This window comes from Anolis sagrei, chromosome 13 (genome assembly GCF_037176765.1).
Source record: "Anolis sagrei isolate rAnoSag1 chromosome 13, rAnoSag1.mat, whole genome shotgun sequence".
Classification (NCBI taxonomy): Eukaryota; Metazoa; Chordata; class Lepidosauria; order Squamata; family Dactyloidae; genus Anolis; species Anolis sagrei.
The window spans coordinates 6136567-6150948 of NC_090033.1; the positions used below are offsets into that span (position 1 = coordinate 6136567).

The 14382-nt window shown below is 44.0% G+C and overlaps 1 protein-coding gene across 25 annotated transcripts in view; it reads left to right on the forward strand.

Moving 5' to 3' along the window:
* Positions 1-14382, forward strand: part of KIF1B (kinesin family member 1B) — a 136724-nt gene that overhangs the window by 113727 nt on the left and 8615 nt on the right. For 15 of the 25 annotated variants that reach the window (XM_060758908.2, XM_060758913.2, XM_060758912.2 and 12 more), the window contains 12 exons: positions 1580-1688; positions 2405-2471; positions 2600-2684; positions 2813-2918; positions 5605-5631; positions 8721-8835; positions 8942-9075; positions 9393-9454; positions 11592-11737; positions 12769-13008; positions 13096-13167; positions 13307-13428. In XM_060758908.2, the coding sequence (XP_060614891.2) occupies positions 1580-1688; positions 2405-2471; positions 2600-2684; positions 2813-2918; positions 5605-5631; positions 8721-8835; positions 8942-9075; positions 9393-9454; positions 11592-11737; positions 12769-13008; positions 13096-13167; positions 13307-13428 (1285 nt within the window). The remainder of the gene's footprint in view (positions 1-1579; positions 1689-2404; positions 2472-2599; positions 2685-2812; positions 2919-5604; positions 5632-8720; positions 8836-8941; positions 9076-9392; positions 9455-11591; positions 11738-12768; positions 13009-13095; positions 13168-13306; positions 13429-14382) is intronic. The other 10 variants (XM_060758911.2, XM_060758917.2, XM_060758921.2 and 7 more) reach the window with 1 other exon arrangement.

Sequence of the window (14382 nt, forward strand, 5' to 3'; positions counted from 1 at the left end):
GTGAATGGAGATAGGGAGAGAGAGGGAGGGGAGGGGGGAGGACAAAGTGAAGGAAGGAAAGACAAAAGGGAAGGGAGGAAAGAGGGAAGAAAGGATCAAAGAGTGGAAGGGAAGGAAGGAAAAATGGAAGTAAGGAAGGAGAAAGAGGGAGGTAAGGAAAGGAGGAAGGGAAGGAGGAAGAAAAGACAAAAGGGACGGAAGGAGGAAGAAAAGACAAAAGGGAAGGAAGGAGGAAGGAAAGATGAAAGGGTGGAAGGGATTGGAGTGAGGGAGAAAGAGGGAGGGAAGGAGGGAAGGTGGGAAAGATAGAAGGAAGGATGAAAGAGTGGAAGGGAAGGAAGGATGGAAGTAAGGAAGGAGAAAGAGGGATGTAAGGAAAGGAGAAAGGGAAGGAGGAAGAAAAGGAAAAAGGGAAGGAAGGAGGAAGGAAAGACGAAAGGGTGGAAGGGATTGGAGGGAGGGAGAAAGAAAGAGGGAGGGAAGGAGGGAGGATGGGAAAGAGAGAAGGAAGGAAAGACAGGAAGGAAGGAAAGAAAAGGAGGGCAGAAAGAGGGACGAAAGAGGGAAGGAAGGATGAAAGGGTGGAAAGACGGGGGAAGGGAGGAAAAAGGAAAAGGAAGGATGAAAGTGGAAGGGAAGGAAGGATGGAAGGATGGAAGGAAGGAAAAAGGGAGGGAGAAAGAGGGAGGGAAGGAGGGAGGGTGGGAAAGAGAGAAGGAAGGATGAAAGAGTGGAAGGGAAGGAAGGATGGAAGTAAGGAAGGAGAAAGAGGGAGGTAAAGATAGGAGAAAGGGAAGGAGGAAGAAAAAGCAAAAGGGAAGGAAGGAGGAAGGAAAGACGAAAGGGATTGGAGGGAGGGAGAAAGAGGGAGGGAAGGAGGGAGGGTGGGAAAGAGAGAAGGAAGGAAAGACAGGAAGGAAGGAAAGAAAAGGAGGGCAGAAAGAGGGACGAAAGAGGGAAGGAAGGGTGAAAGGGTGGAAAGACGAACAGAGGGGAAAAAGGGAAGAGAGGGGAGGAATAAGAAGAGAGAAGAAAGGAAGAAAGAGTGAGATGGTGTTAGAAAGGAGGGCCTAAGAAAAGAGCCCAAGGGACCACATCTGGTTCCCAGGCTTAGGTTTGCTCATACCTGATCTAGGAAGTCAGCTTTGGAACTGTAGTCACTAAACTATAACCAAGAATACCACCAATTCGTCCTTTTCCCATCACAGTTTCATGTTTCATCCAAACTAGGAGAAGATTAATAATCTATGGTTTAAATACCCCATCTTGATTCCAAAGACAATAATTGGTGCTGTTTGGGTCAGATAAAACAAGCTAGATGTCAATGTTGGAGACCCTCTTGACATTGTCAAAATCCAATTCCTAATAGATATGGGGGAAAAACTTATTTCTATCTTTCTATCCCCAAACCAGGCAATGATGATCCAAATACAGTCACTTCTTCTGTTGCCTCACAAAGCACTATGACTTCCCGGAAAAGCCAGGGTTAGGCAGTTTTAGGCCCTTCTAGTCCTCCCATGATAGTTTCATGGTCTGTGTTTGTATGTTTTTCTAAGTAGGCCTTGTATTCCTCTTACAGTCCCAGCGACCAAGCTGAACACGCTAAGCAAGCACAGCTTGGGGCAGAGCATGACCAAATACGATCTCCTGGTTTGGTTCGAGATCAGCGAGTTGGAGCCGACTGGAGAGTAAGTTCAGCCTCGTTTCATTCCTATATATTGACGAATATGAGAAACACTTTGTGAGGATCCAAATTCCCTCTAAGAAGAGAAGACGTGAGAGATCTTGACATCAAACCCCATGGAGACTGAGTAAATTTAGCCCATGAGAAGCAAAGATATGAGGGCTGTCTTCAAACAGTTTGAAAGTATGTCAGGCATCAGATGAAGGACTCTAATTTGGAGTCGCTCTTGAGGATAGGAACATAAAGGCCTGCAATTTCATTCCAACACTCAGAGGAAGTCCCTCATATTAAGAGATGTTTAGTGGAACAGCTTTTCAAAAAATCAGATGTCTTTTTTCCTTTGGTTGATATACTTTCAATATTGGTTGGAACAGCAGTGTGTTTTGAAAAATGCTATCATTGCAGGAAGTATTTCCTCATTCTTTGCATGCTTGCTGGAGATTTTTATGGCGTTGTAAATTACCCTCCCGCATAAGCGTACCTAAATTTCCTACTTGGCAGATGCAATTTTTTGGGGGGGGGGGGGGCTACAAAGGTCGATAGCAAGCTACACAAATTGGTCGCAAGCTCACTCCGACTCGGGCTGGCTTCGAACTCAGGACTTTTTGGTCAGTATTGATCTTAATGCAGCTGACTCCCAGCCAGCTGCACCACAGTCCCGGCATGATTACTTCCGACCCTTTGCTGTCTAACATGGACTTTATTGCCTCCTCTCCACAGATACATTCCAGCTATCGTTGACCACACCACTGGCTTGCCTTGCCAAGGAACGTTTCTACTTCATCAGGTATGGCAATACCTCCAAGAGTTAGCAAGAAAGCTATTCAATGATAGATTCTACTAGGTTCACAGAGAGAAGTGGAGTGGGAACTCTTTGGAGGGGAAATTAAAGCTTTGTTGTGCTTATCTTTACAGGGAATACAGCGCAGGATCACTGTCACAATTATCCACGAGAAAGGAAACGAGCTGCACTGGAAAGATGTGAGGGAGCTGGTGGTTGGTAAGCATTTCCTCCTTCCTTGTTCCTCTCACCACACGGATCCATTTGGAAGATCTCTTAAGATTGGCCAACAAGTTTCATTTCCAATCTATGGAAATACCTTCTAAGTTTCCTCTCCACACTTTCAGGGCGCATCAGAAACAAAGCAGAAGTGGACGAGGGTGCCGTGGATGCCATCTTGTCTCTGAATATCATCTCTGCGAAATACCTGAGGATTTCACACAGCTCTAACAGGTAAGGATGTCCAATGATGATCTTTGCTGCCAGACAATACTGGACTCCATTACCTGTCATCCACAAACGTTGGCCAATGAGCCAGTAGGATTCACAGACCAAAGTCTCTGAAGGTTGGGAAGAGTGTTGTAATGTATGACTTGGACGAAACTGTTGAGATTAATTTCACAATTCAGCAGCAGATCTGTTGCACAACTTCAGTGCTTTCCAGTAGCTTCTTCCTGCACAGTATTTTCAGTCAACTGCTCCCACAGACTGCAGTCACTCTGGAACTCTTTTATGGGCACTTGAGCACATGCCCGGCCATTATCAGTTTTACTATTGTCTTTCCCCCAGTCTAGATGACATTACAAACTTACCACAGCACACGGTTATATCTTGTCTTAGCAGACAGGTTCTTTTAATCAATTACATAGAGCCTTCGATGAACAGCATCACAGCACAAGGAGAGAGAATACACTGTACATGACTTCCTTATATACAATTCTATACAATTACACATAGCAATCTCTGATTGGCTCCCAACTCATTAACTTAACTCAGACCCAGGATTATTCACAAACACCTGGACTAGGCCGGAACACATTCCCCAAATGATTCCCTATATACAGTTAATTTCCAATAGAAGCCTATTAGCAGTGCATGGCTCAGCTATATTACATTACATTGTAAAACCTGACAGAAACAGTGCTAGAATGGGCAGCCAACTCTATATCTAAGCAAACTGGAATTTAAATTTAGGGGGTACAGTCTAAATAACAACAACTACTACTAATACAGGGCAATAACATGTCTGTCTACAGTATTCGAACTGCTGACAGGCATAATAGCTGATCACTTGGAGGCAAATAACATCTTGCCAGTAGAACAAATAGGTAATAAAAAAAGAAGTAGGGGCATGAAAGATGAGCTTCTGATTGACAAGATGATACTGGAGAATTGCTAAAGCCACAAAAGAAACCTCTATATGACTTGGATTGATTATGAAGAAGCATTAGACTCACATATTTGGATCATCAAATGTCTGAATGTCATCGGGGTTTGTGAAAATATCAGCAAGTTCACTTAAATGCAATGAAACAATGGAAAACTGAGTTGTTTGTGGGCAGCTATGGAACTGTTAACATCAAGAGAGGAATTTTTGAGGGTGACTCATTGTCACCACTGTTGTTCATCATTGCGATGATCCCACTGTGAGTAATTCTACAGAAAACAAACCTTGGCTACCAAACAGCAAGAAATTTATTTATTAATAATTTATTTGTTACCCACTTCTCCTAACGGCTTGAGGCAGTGTAAACAGTCAAAACATAGTATAAGTGGGAACAAATTGTGCCTGATTGTAGTTGGAGGAAATCAGTCAGAAAGCATTACTACTACTACTACTACTATTCTTTGATACGCAAGATGAGTACACAGCAAACAAGATCACTATGCTGGCTGTTGTATCGGAACACACGTTGGACACTTCCCAAGTGTCTAGGACTGTGTGATGTATCGGCAAGGATTCCATGCCTTTTGCAGCTGACAGATGGCAATTTTGTCAGCGATGATTGTGTTTAAGTGCAGGCCAAGGTCTTTAGGCACTGCATCCTTGACTGGTTTGTACCAGAGTCTTTGCAGTTGATGATATTATTATTATTATTATTATTATTATTATTATTATTATTATTATTATGTTTTACTGACACAAAAACACAGTATGTCACAGCAAACAAGATATATATGCTGGACTTTGTATTTATAATAATAATAATAATAATATATTATTATTATTATTATTATTATTATTATATTATTATTATATTTTACTGACACAAAAACACAGTATGTCACAGCAAACAAGATATATATGCTGGACTTTGTATTTATAATAATAATAATAATAATAATATATTATTATTATTATTATTATTATATTATATTTTACTGACACAAAAACACAGTATGTCACAGCAAACAAGATATATATGCTGGACTTTGTATTTATAATAATATATTATTATTATTTTATGATTATATTATTATATTTTACTGACACAAAAACACAGTATGTCACAGCAAACGATATATATGCTGGACTTCGTATTTATTATAATAATAATAATATATTACTATATTATGATTATATTATTATATTTTACTGACACAAAAACACAGTATGTCACAGCAAACAAGATATATATGCTGGATTTTGTATTTATAATAATAATAATAATAATAATTATTATTATATTACATTATAATTATATTATTATTAATGTTGGTGACCTGCCTGGCTATATGCAGAGCAGTAGGCACAACTTCCAAAGCAGTAGCAGTGGCAAACTCTTGAAAGACTAGCCATCCCATGGAATGGTAACCAAGTGGAGAGAGTTTTCCGCCCCTAAGAATACACATGGGAGGCCACAAGGACTTCCCAAAATGCTGGCAAATAAATACACCAGAAATAGTTGGAGGTCCACCTCTGATTTTGCGAAATTGTTTTTTTTGAATGTTAATATCAGTAGTGGTGTGCACATCTTGCAGGGTGTGTGAATACGCTGTCTTGTGTGCTTCGTGCCAATGTGGTTTTTGGGTTGCTGCTTGGCTGTTCCGTTCGTTCGCTCTTTGTCTTTTTTCTTTTCCCTCTCGGTTGTTTCTGGCTTCTGGGCTGCACTAATGGACGCTTTCTATGTCTTCACAGGCTCTTCCTTGATAAGGATATGCCTAGGTATTTTTCAGTTTGCTTCCTTGGCGCATAAAGATTCTGGCTCAGAATCCTTTATGTCATTCCCGTAACCACGAGTCCTTAGCAAATCTGGAGTGTTGTGCTCCCTTTCCCATTCCTTGGAGTCTATATCTACTCTCCTAAGGAACGGAAGCCCAAACTCACCCCTCTTGTCCTTCTTCTGTTCCCTGTGCTCCTTTGCTTTGTCCCTGTCACAATGCCTTGACGTTTATTTATTTACTTACTTATAGTATTTATATTCCACCCTTCTCACCCCACAGGGGACTCAGGGCGGCTCACAATGCACATAAACACGTCAAACATTCAGTGCCATAGACACACAACATATATAGACGGACACACAGAGGCTATTTAACTTTCCAGCTTCATGAGGGTATGCTTTGAATTCTGGCCACCGGGGGAGCTGTCGCTTCACCGTCCACTTGTGACACTGATGGAGTACTTCCTCATTCTATTGCACGCTGCTGGAGAGTTTTATGGCACTGTAAATTAGTTGCTCAGAATATATTCCTGTTTCCATTCTTTTTGCACCAGAGTATGGTTTTTATGCTCTCTCAGGCTCTGTTGTCGTCTGCAACGTTAGCAATTTGAGTTGAATGCTCCTCGTCTTGTGTTTTGCCTTCTCTCTCCTTTTCCTGCAACCCTTCTGCCTCCTCCTTCTCCTTTGCTTCTTGCAACATGCACCAACCTGCCTAGTTATAGATGTCCTTGTGAAATATACTTTGGATATGTGGCAAAGAGTCCGCAGCTCCGATCGTTCTGGAAGACCATTCTTTGTGGGAAAGGACTCTGATTTATGTGGAAGGTGGTTGCCCCCCCCCCCCCAGCTTCCTTACTCTGGAATGTCAACCACTTAATCCAGAAGGAAGGGCTCCTGAGTCATCCATTGAGCATGGACCCAAATGCTCCGATGAGCTGAGTACACCCTGTAGTACAGGCGTGGGTAAACCCAGCCCCGGGGGCCGGATGTGCCCCTTCGGCTCTTTTCCCAGGCCCTTTCTCATCATCCTATCTTTCCTTTCTTCTCCCTTTCCTTCCTCCTTCCTTCCTTCCTTAACTCCCTCTTTCTCCCTTCTTCCTTCCTTCTTCCCATCCCTCTCTTCTCTTTTCCTTCCTCATTCCCTCCCTCATTTCCTTCTTTCCCTCCCTCTTCCTCCCTCCCTCCTTCCTTCCCTTCCACCCTTTAATCCTTCCTTCTTACCTTCTTTCCTATCTCCTTTCCCCTCTCTCTCCCTCCTTCCTTTCCTTTTGTCTTTCCTTCCTCCCTCCCTTCCTCCATTCCCTTCATCCTTTTCTTCCTTCCTTCCCTTCTTCCCTCTTCCCTCCCTCCTTCCCCCCTCTCTCTCTTTCTTTCTTCTTCCTTCCTTCTCTTCTTCCCTTTCCTCTTTCCTTCCTTCTCTCTTTCCCCCTCCTTCCCTCCCTTTTTCGCCCTCCCTCCTTCCTTCCCTTCCACCTTTTCATCCTTCCTTCCCTCTTTCCTCCCCCTTCTCTCCCTCCCTCTCTTTCTCCTTCCTTCCTTCCTTCCCTTTTCTTTCCTTCCTTCTCTCTTTCCTCCATCCATTCACTTCCACCCTTCCATCCTTCTCTTCCTCCCTTGCTTTCTCTCTCCCTCCCTCTCTTTTCTTTTCCTTCCTCCTTCCCTCCCTCATTTCCTTCTTTCCCTCCCTCTTTCTACCTCCCTCCTTCCTTCCCTTCCACCCTTTCATCCTTCCTTCTTTCCTATCTCCTTCCTCCTCTCTCTTCTTCCTCCCCTCTCTTTTGTCTTTCTTTCCTTCTCTCTTTCCTCCCTCCCCTCCCTCCATTCCCTTCATCCTTTTCTTCCTTCCTTCCCTTCTTCCCTTCCTTCTCTCTTCCCTCCCTCCCTCCTTCCCTCTCTCTTTCTTTCTCCTTCCTTCCTTCCTTCTCTTCTTCCCTTTCCTCCTTCCTTCTCTATTTCCCCCTCCTTCCCTCCCTCTTTCTCTCTCCTTCCTTTCCTTCCACCCTTTCATCCTTCCCTCCTTCCCTCTTTCCTCCCTGCTTCCCTCTCTCCCTCTTTCTCCTTCCTTCCTTTCCTTCTCTCTTTCCTTCTTTCTTTCCTCCGTCCATTCCCTTCCACCCTTCCATCCTTCTCTTCCTCCCTTGCTTCCTCTCTCCCTCCCTCTTCTCTTTTTCCTTCCTCCTTTCCTCCTGGGGGATGTTTTCCTGGGAGAAGAGAAGGTCGAGAGGGAACATAGAACCATGTTTCAAGATTCAAAAGGGTGTCCCATTGAGGAGGAGGAAGAGGCGGGAAATTGACTTTCTCTTGCTTTAGAGACCCGGGCACAAGAGAGCAATAGATTTAAGTAACAGGGAAAGAGATTCAATTGAAAAGATTCGGAAGAACTTCCTGAAGAGTGGTAGAGGCGGTCTCAGAGTGTGGTGGAGTATCCTTCTCTGGAGGCTTTTCCACAGAGGCTGTCTACCGAGAGTGTCTTCTTGCTTGGCAGGGCGTTGGACTGGATGGCCTTTGGGGGTCTCTTCCAACTCTAGGATTGTATATCAGGAGTAGGCAATACAGGGTCTCATGGATACACTTGTTCTCTCCTGTCCATCATCTTATCCTGACTACGGCCAACCCATTTGGGATCCACACACACCTTCTCACACACTGAGGCCTACTGAACTCTGAGGACTACCTCACACTGAGGCCTACTAACATTGAGGCGTTCTCATACTGAGACCTCTCACACTGAACCCTTTTGGGATCCAAACATTTCCCGACTTTCCCTCACTTTCTGTCTCCGAAAGAGAAGAGGAAGGGGAGGAAAGGTCAGGGAGGGGGCTTGGGGAGAACCCCCTCCCTCCTGTCCAATCCACCGTGCAGCCCTCCAAGTTAGAAAGTTTCCCCATGCCTGCTCTAGTACTCCTCTCTTGCCTCACAGACCCCATTTATGTTTCTCCTTCCCTTGGAGCCATGTTCTGTGGTTCTGGTGGGGCTTTCTTGCAGCCGCAAAACTTTTCCCTCCCTGTGATTTGATAAACTGGGATCCCGGAGGTGTTCCTTGGGCCAGGAGTGTTGCCTGGGCCTGAGGTCTCTCTCCTGCTCCCTTCAGGACCTTCTACCGCTTCGAGGCCGTCTGGGACAGCTCCCTCCACAACTCCCTTCTCCTGAACCGGGTGACCCCTTACGGCGAGAAGATCTTCATGACCCTCTCGGCTTACCTCGAGGTGAGTGTGCGTCTCCTGCCCCCAAATATACTGAAACGACTTGTACAACACTTGGGGTTGTCACACCTAGCCCAAAAGAAGTGACTGACCAATGCTTTCCTTTCAGCTGGACCACTGCATCCAACCGGCGGTGATCACCAAGGACATCTGCATGGTCTTCTACTCGCGAGATGCCAAGATCTCGCCCCCTCGCTCCCTGCGCAGCCTCTTCGGCAGCGGTTACTCCAAATCCCCAGATGCGTAAGTTGTGTTTTCCTTTCCTGGTGCATGCAGGTGGCGGAAAAGGGAAGTTTCAAACTATGGTTTGACTTGGAAAGTAGGGCACCTTTGTTGCTGCATCCGTGGCTCAGAGACCTTGCCTGCAGAAAGTCCCTGATTCAGTCATCTTCAAGGAAACTGTTAACACCTTTTTCTTCTGACTTTTTGTGAATTTACTTCTTTCCTTTTTTTAATTTTTTTTAATTTTTATTAGATAGATAGATAGATAGATGGATAGATAGATTGTTGTTTTGCCCTCATTACTTTTTTGTGTTCTCTGTTTGCTTTTCCCAAAACAGGAACCGCATAACTGGAATCTATGAGCTGAGCTTGTGCAAAATGTCCGATACGGGGAGCCCAGGTAAGCAGCCGTGTTGGGCACTTCCACGTCAGTGCAAAGTAAAGTTCATAAACAAGAGCCAGCATGATGCTTAGAATGCTGGATGGGGCTAAGGAGAACTGGCTTAAAGCCCTCACTTGGATTAGTATTTATTTATTTATTTATTTACGACGTTTATAAGTAAATACAATATATTATATTATTAGCATAGCACAATATCAGTACCATACATTCCCATATTGTACTATACCACTATACTGTAATATTATTAGTAATGGGTTGTTGTAGGTTTTTCCGGGCTTTATGGCCACGCTCTAGAAGCATTTTCTCCTGACGTTTCGACTGCATCTATGGCAAGCATCCTCAGAGGTAGTGAGGTCTGTTGGAACTAGGAAAAGGAGAGATGGGCAATCAATAAAATTATTATTATTATTATTATTAGTAGTAGTAGTAGTAGTAATAATAATAATAATAATAATACAGGGAGAAGCCACTCAATGGCTCTTGGTCCTAGCCAGGGAGAGCCTTAGAATCCCAGAATCATAGAATAATAGAGCTGGAAGAGACCACATAGGCCATCTAGTCCAACCCCCTACCATGGAGGAAATTTTCTGCCATGTATTGTCCTAGAGATGCAGCTCTTTTTTTTTATTTAGAGCAGTGTTTCTAAATCTTCCAAATGCCGCAACCCCTTAATACAGTTCCTCATGTTGTGGTGACCCCCAATCTTAATACAATTTTCATTGCTACATCATAATTCTAATTTTGCTACTGTTATGAATCGTCATGTAAATATCTGATATGCAGGATGGATATATTCACTTGGCTAAATTTGGCACAAGCACCTTATACGCTCAAATTGCAATACTGGTGGAGTTGGGATAGGATTGATTTTGTCATTTGGGAGTTGTATGTGCTGGGATTTATAGTTCACCTACAATCAAAGAGCATTCTGAACTCCAGCAATGGTAGAATTGGGCCAAACTTGGCACACAGAACTCCAGTGACCAACAGAAATTACTGGAAGGGTTTAATCTTGAGTTTGGGAGTTGTAGTTCACCTACATCCAGAGAGCGCTGTGGACTCAAACAATGATGGATCTGGACCAAACTTGGCAGCAATACCCAATATGTCCAAATGTAAACACTGGTGGAATTTGGTGGAAGTAGACAATGACATTTGGGAGTTGTGGTTGCTGGGATTTGTAGTTCAGGCAGAGGCGGCCCTAGGTAATTTTCAATGGTAAGCAAACAGTATCCCCCCCCCCCCCCAACCAATCATTGATATATATATTCTGTTTGTCGTGGGAGTTCTGTTTGCCATATTTGGTTCAATTCCATCATTGGTGGAGTTCAGAATGCTCTTTGATTGTAGGTGAACTATACATCCCAGTAACTACAACTCGCATATGTCAAGGTCTATTTTCCCCCAAGAGCGCCTCAAGAGTGCCCCTGGGCAAAATCAACTGTACTGCGAATGCTTACTTTGCGTAATGGGTTGAGCTGCCCCTGAGTTCAGCTACAATGAAAGAGCATTCTGAACCCCACCAACGAAAGAATTGGAGCAAACTTCCCACACAGTACCCCCATGACCAACAGAAAATACTGTAGGGATTTGGGAAGAATTGGCAGTGATTTAGGAGAGATGTAGTTCACCTACCTCCAGAGAGTACTGCAAACCCAAATGACTATGGATCTGTACTAAATTTGGCACCATGCTGCCATGCGTGGAGCACTCCTGCTCTCCCTCTCCCCACTTGGAGTCTCAGAAACAGCCAATGGGAGGGGAGGCCAGCCAATCACAGCGGAGGAGGGCTTTTGGTGGGAGGATTCGCTCTCTGTTTCCAAAAAAGAAGAAAAGGGTAGGCAGAGAGGTCTTCAGCCTTCTCTGCCAAAGTGGTTTTAAAGACCAGAAATATATGTTTTCTGATCGTCTTTGGCGACCCCTCTGAAACCCCCCTGATGACCCTCTGGTTGAAAAACACTGCTGTAAAGCAACAAATGGCATTTCACAAGATGGTGGTCTTTATCTTCTGGAAATCACCGAGGTGGCAGAGAAGTGATGGGAGTCCAAAGTGGGCTTGAACTGGGAGGAGTCCTTCCTGTTAGCTGGCATGGATCCCGGCTGTTAAACTTGAGCTCCTTGACTTGCGTTTCAGGGATGCAGCGGCGGAGGAGAAAAGTCTTGGACACTTCCGTGGCCTACGTCCGGGGAGAGGAGAACCTGGCGGGCTGGAGGCCCCGAGGGGACAGCCTCATTCTGGAGCACCAGTGGGAACTGGAGAAACTGGAGCTACTCCATGAGGTAGGCACCTGGGTTTGACTCAAGCCTGGAATAATTATTTTGGGGCTGGGAACCATCTCTGTACTTAACACACACTCCAGTCCAAGGTAAAGTAGCAAAAAACAAACAAACTAACAAAAAAAACCCCCAAAAAACAGAAACAAAAAAAATCATAGCCCAAGAAGACATCGTTTTTATAATTTTTTATTATTCATTGCTTTTATGGTTTTTAAATTATGTTTTTGCTTTTTATTGATGTGTATATTTTTATATATTGCCGACTTGTACACCGCCCTGAGTCGCCTTCGGGCTGATATGGGTGGGGTACAAATGTTGTAAATAAATAAAATAAATAAATAAATATCAGGAATAATCCGCAGAATTCAAAGTACACAAGTAACATCAAAAACCAGGAATAAAAAAAGCAGGAGAAATCCAAAACATGAGAATCAGGAACAGGCCTCAAAACTTGGAATCATGAGACATGAACAAAAGGAAACCTAGAACATGGAACTAGAAATCCCTTGACCTGACAGTAGATCTATACTCAAACACCAACATTGCCTGGACTAACGGACCCATCTACTGGGCTAGCTAATTTAGAGAGAAAATCATACCTTCTCCCTTGGAAACTTAATAGGCGTCTTGACCTTCGTAAATTCTCCCGAGAAGCTCCATGTTGACAAAACGTAAATCTCCTATCTAACTGTTTAGTAGTTTGTCCACCTGGATTTTCATTTCCATCCTCTGAGCTCAGTTCTGTTTCTGACCTTGCTTCTCTAGCAAACTGCCTTTCAGGAATGTGGCCTTCAGACACAGACCGCTTATTTGCAGGGCTTAAAATCTCTTGCTGGCTCTTCTGCCGACTTGCAGATCCAGAAGCCCCAAAGAGATCAGGTTCAATCAAAGGCTGAACTACAACAGGGGAGTGAATTGCTGGCTGTCGAGGTTGTAGTCCTGAAGACGTTGTTCCAACTGTTTACCTCCTCTATTGATACCATTGAGACGTGCCCCAAATGATGTCTTTGTGACGTCGTTTCTTTCCCGCTCAGGTCGAGAAGACTCGCCACTTCTTGCTGCTGCGCGAGAAGCTCGGGGACAGCCTGCCCAAGTCCTTGAGTGACTCGCTGTCCCCGAGCCTCAGCAGCGGGACCCTCAGCACCTCCACCAGCATCTCCTCCCAGATCTCCTCCACCACCTTTGAGAGCGCCATCACGCCCAGCGAGAGCAGCGGCTACGACTCGACGGACATCGAGAGCCTGGTGGATCGAGAGAAAGAGTTGGCCACCAAGGTACAGAACTACACCGGATAGACCCAAACAAACGTGTAATACACCTGTTTTCCATCCAAATAATATGTTTTTTATATATATTTTCAGTGCCTGCAGCTTCTTACTCACACGTTCAACCGTGACTACAACCAGGTCTACAACAGCATCAGTGATTGTAAGGTAAATAGGAAATATTTTAAAGGGAAGCCCAGTTTGTACTTGTGTTTGGGGTTGTTTGTTTGCCTGCTCTGCAGGGTGCTGTTTCCAAAAACTAACTGGCTCCCACCTTGGTCACTTCCAATCTCTTGCGTCCTTGTAGCTCTCCGATATCTCTCCCATCGGGAGGGACCCGTCGGTGTCCAGTTTCAGCAGTGCAACCCTCACGCCCTCCTCGACTTGCCCCTCGCTGGCAGATTCCAGGTGCAACTCTGTGGATCAGAAGTGAGTTTTGTGGGGAGAAGAGGCTTTGGGTGCCTTCCTTTGTGCATTCCCGAATCTTTCTGTTTCTCTATATAGTTGCTTCACTCTAATCCCCTAAAGCCAGATAAAAATGTTTGCTACCAGAGGTCATGTAAACCAGGCTGATGGATGGATCGATCAATAGGTAGAATTGATAGAAAGATATATTAGATCAGATCAGATACCGTATATTCTCAAGTATAAGCCGCGTTTTTCAGCCCTTTTTTAGACTGAAAAAGCCCCTCTCGGCTTATACAGGAGTAGAAGATATTTATTATTTTACTCTGCTATTATTATTATTATTATTATTATTATTATATTACATTTATTATTTTACTCTATTAGTGTTATCATTACATTTATTATTTTACTCGAGTATATACAGGAGAAGGATAGATAGATAGTTCAGATGGACAGATGGATGGATGGTTGAATGGGCAATAGATAGACAGTTCAGATGGATGGATGGATGGATGGATGGATGGATAGATAGATAGATAGATAGATAGATAGATAGATAGTTCAAGTGGATGGATGAATGGATGGATTATTATTATTATTATTATTATTATTATTATTATTATTATTTAGACCATTTCTACCCCGCCCTTCTCACCCCCGAGGGGGGACTCACCCCCGAGGGGGGATGGATGGCTAGATGGATGGATGGATGGATGGATGGATGGATGGATGATAGATAGATAGATAGATAGATAGATAGATAGATAGTTCAGATGGGTGGGTGGATGGATGGATGGATGGATGGATGGATGGATGGATGGATAGATAGATAGATAGATAGATAGATAGATAGATAGATAGATAGATAGATAGTTCAGGTGGATGGATGGATGGATGGACGGACGGACAGATAGGCAGATAGATTGGGGGATGGATGGATGGATGGATGGATAGATATTTCAGGTGGGTGGCTGG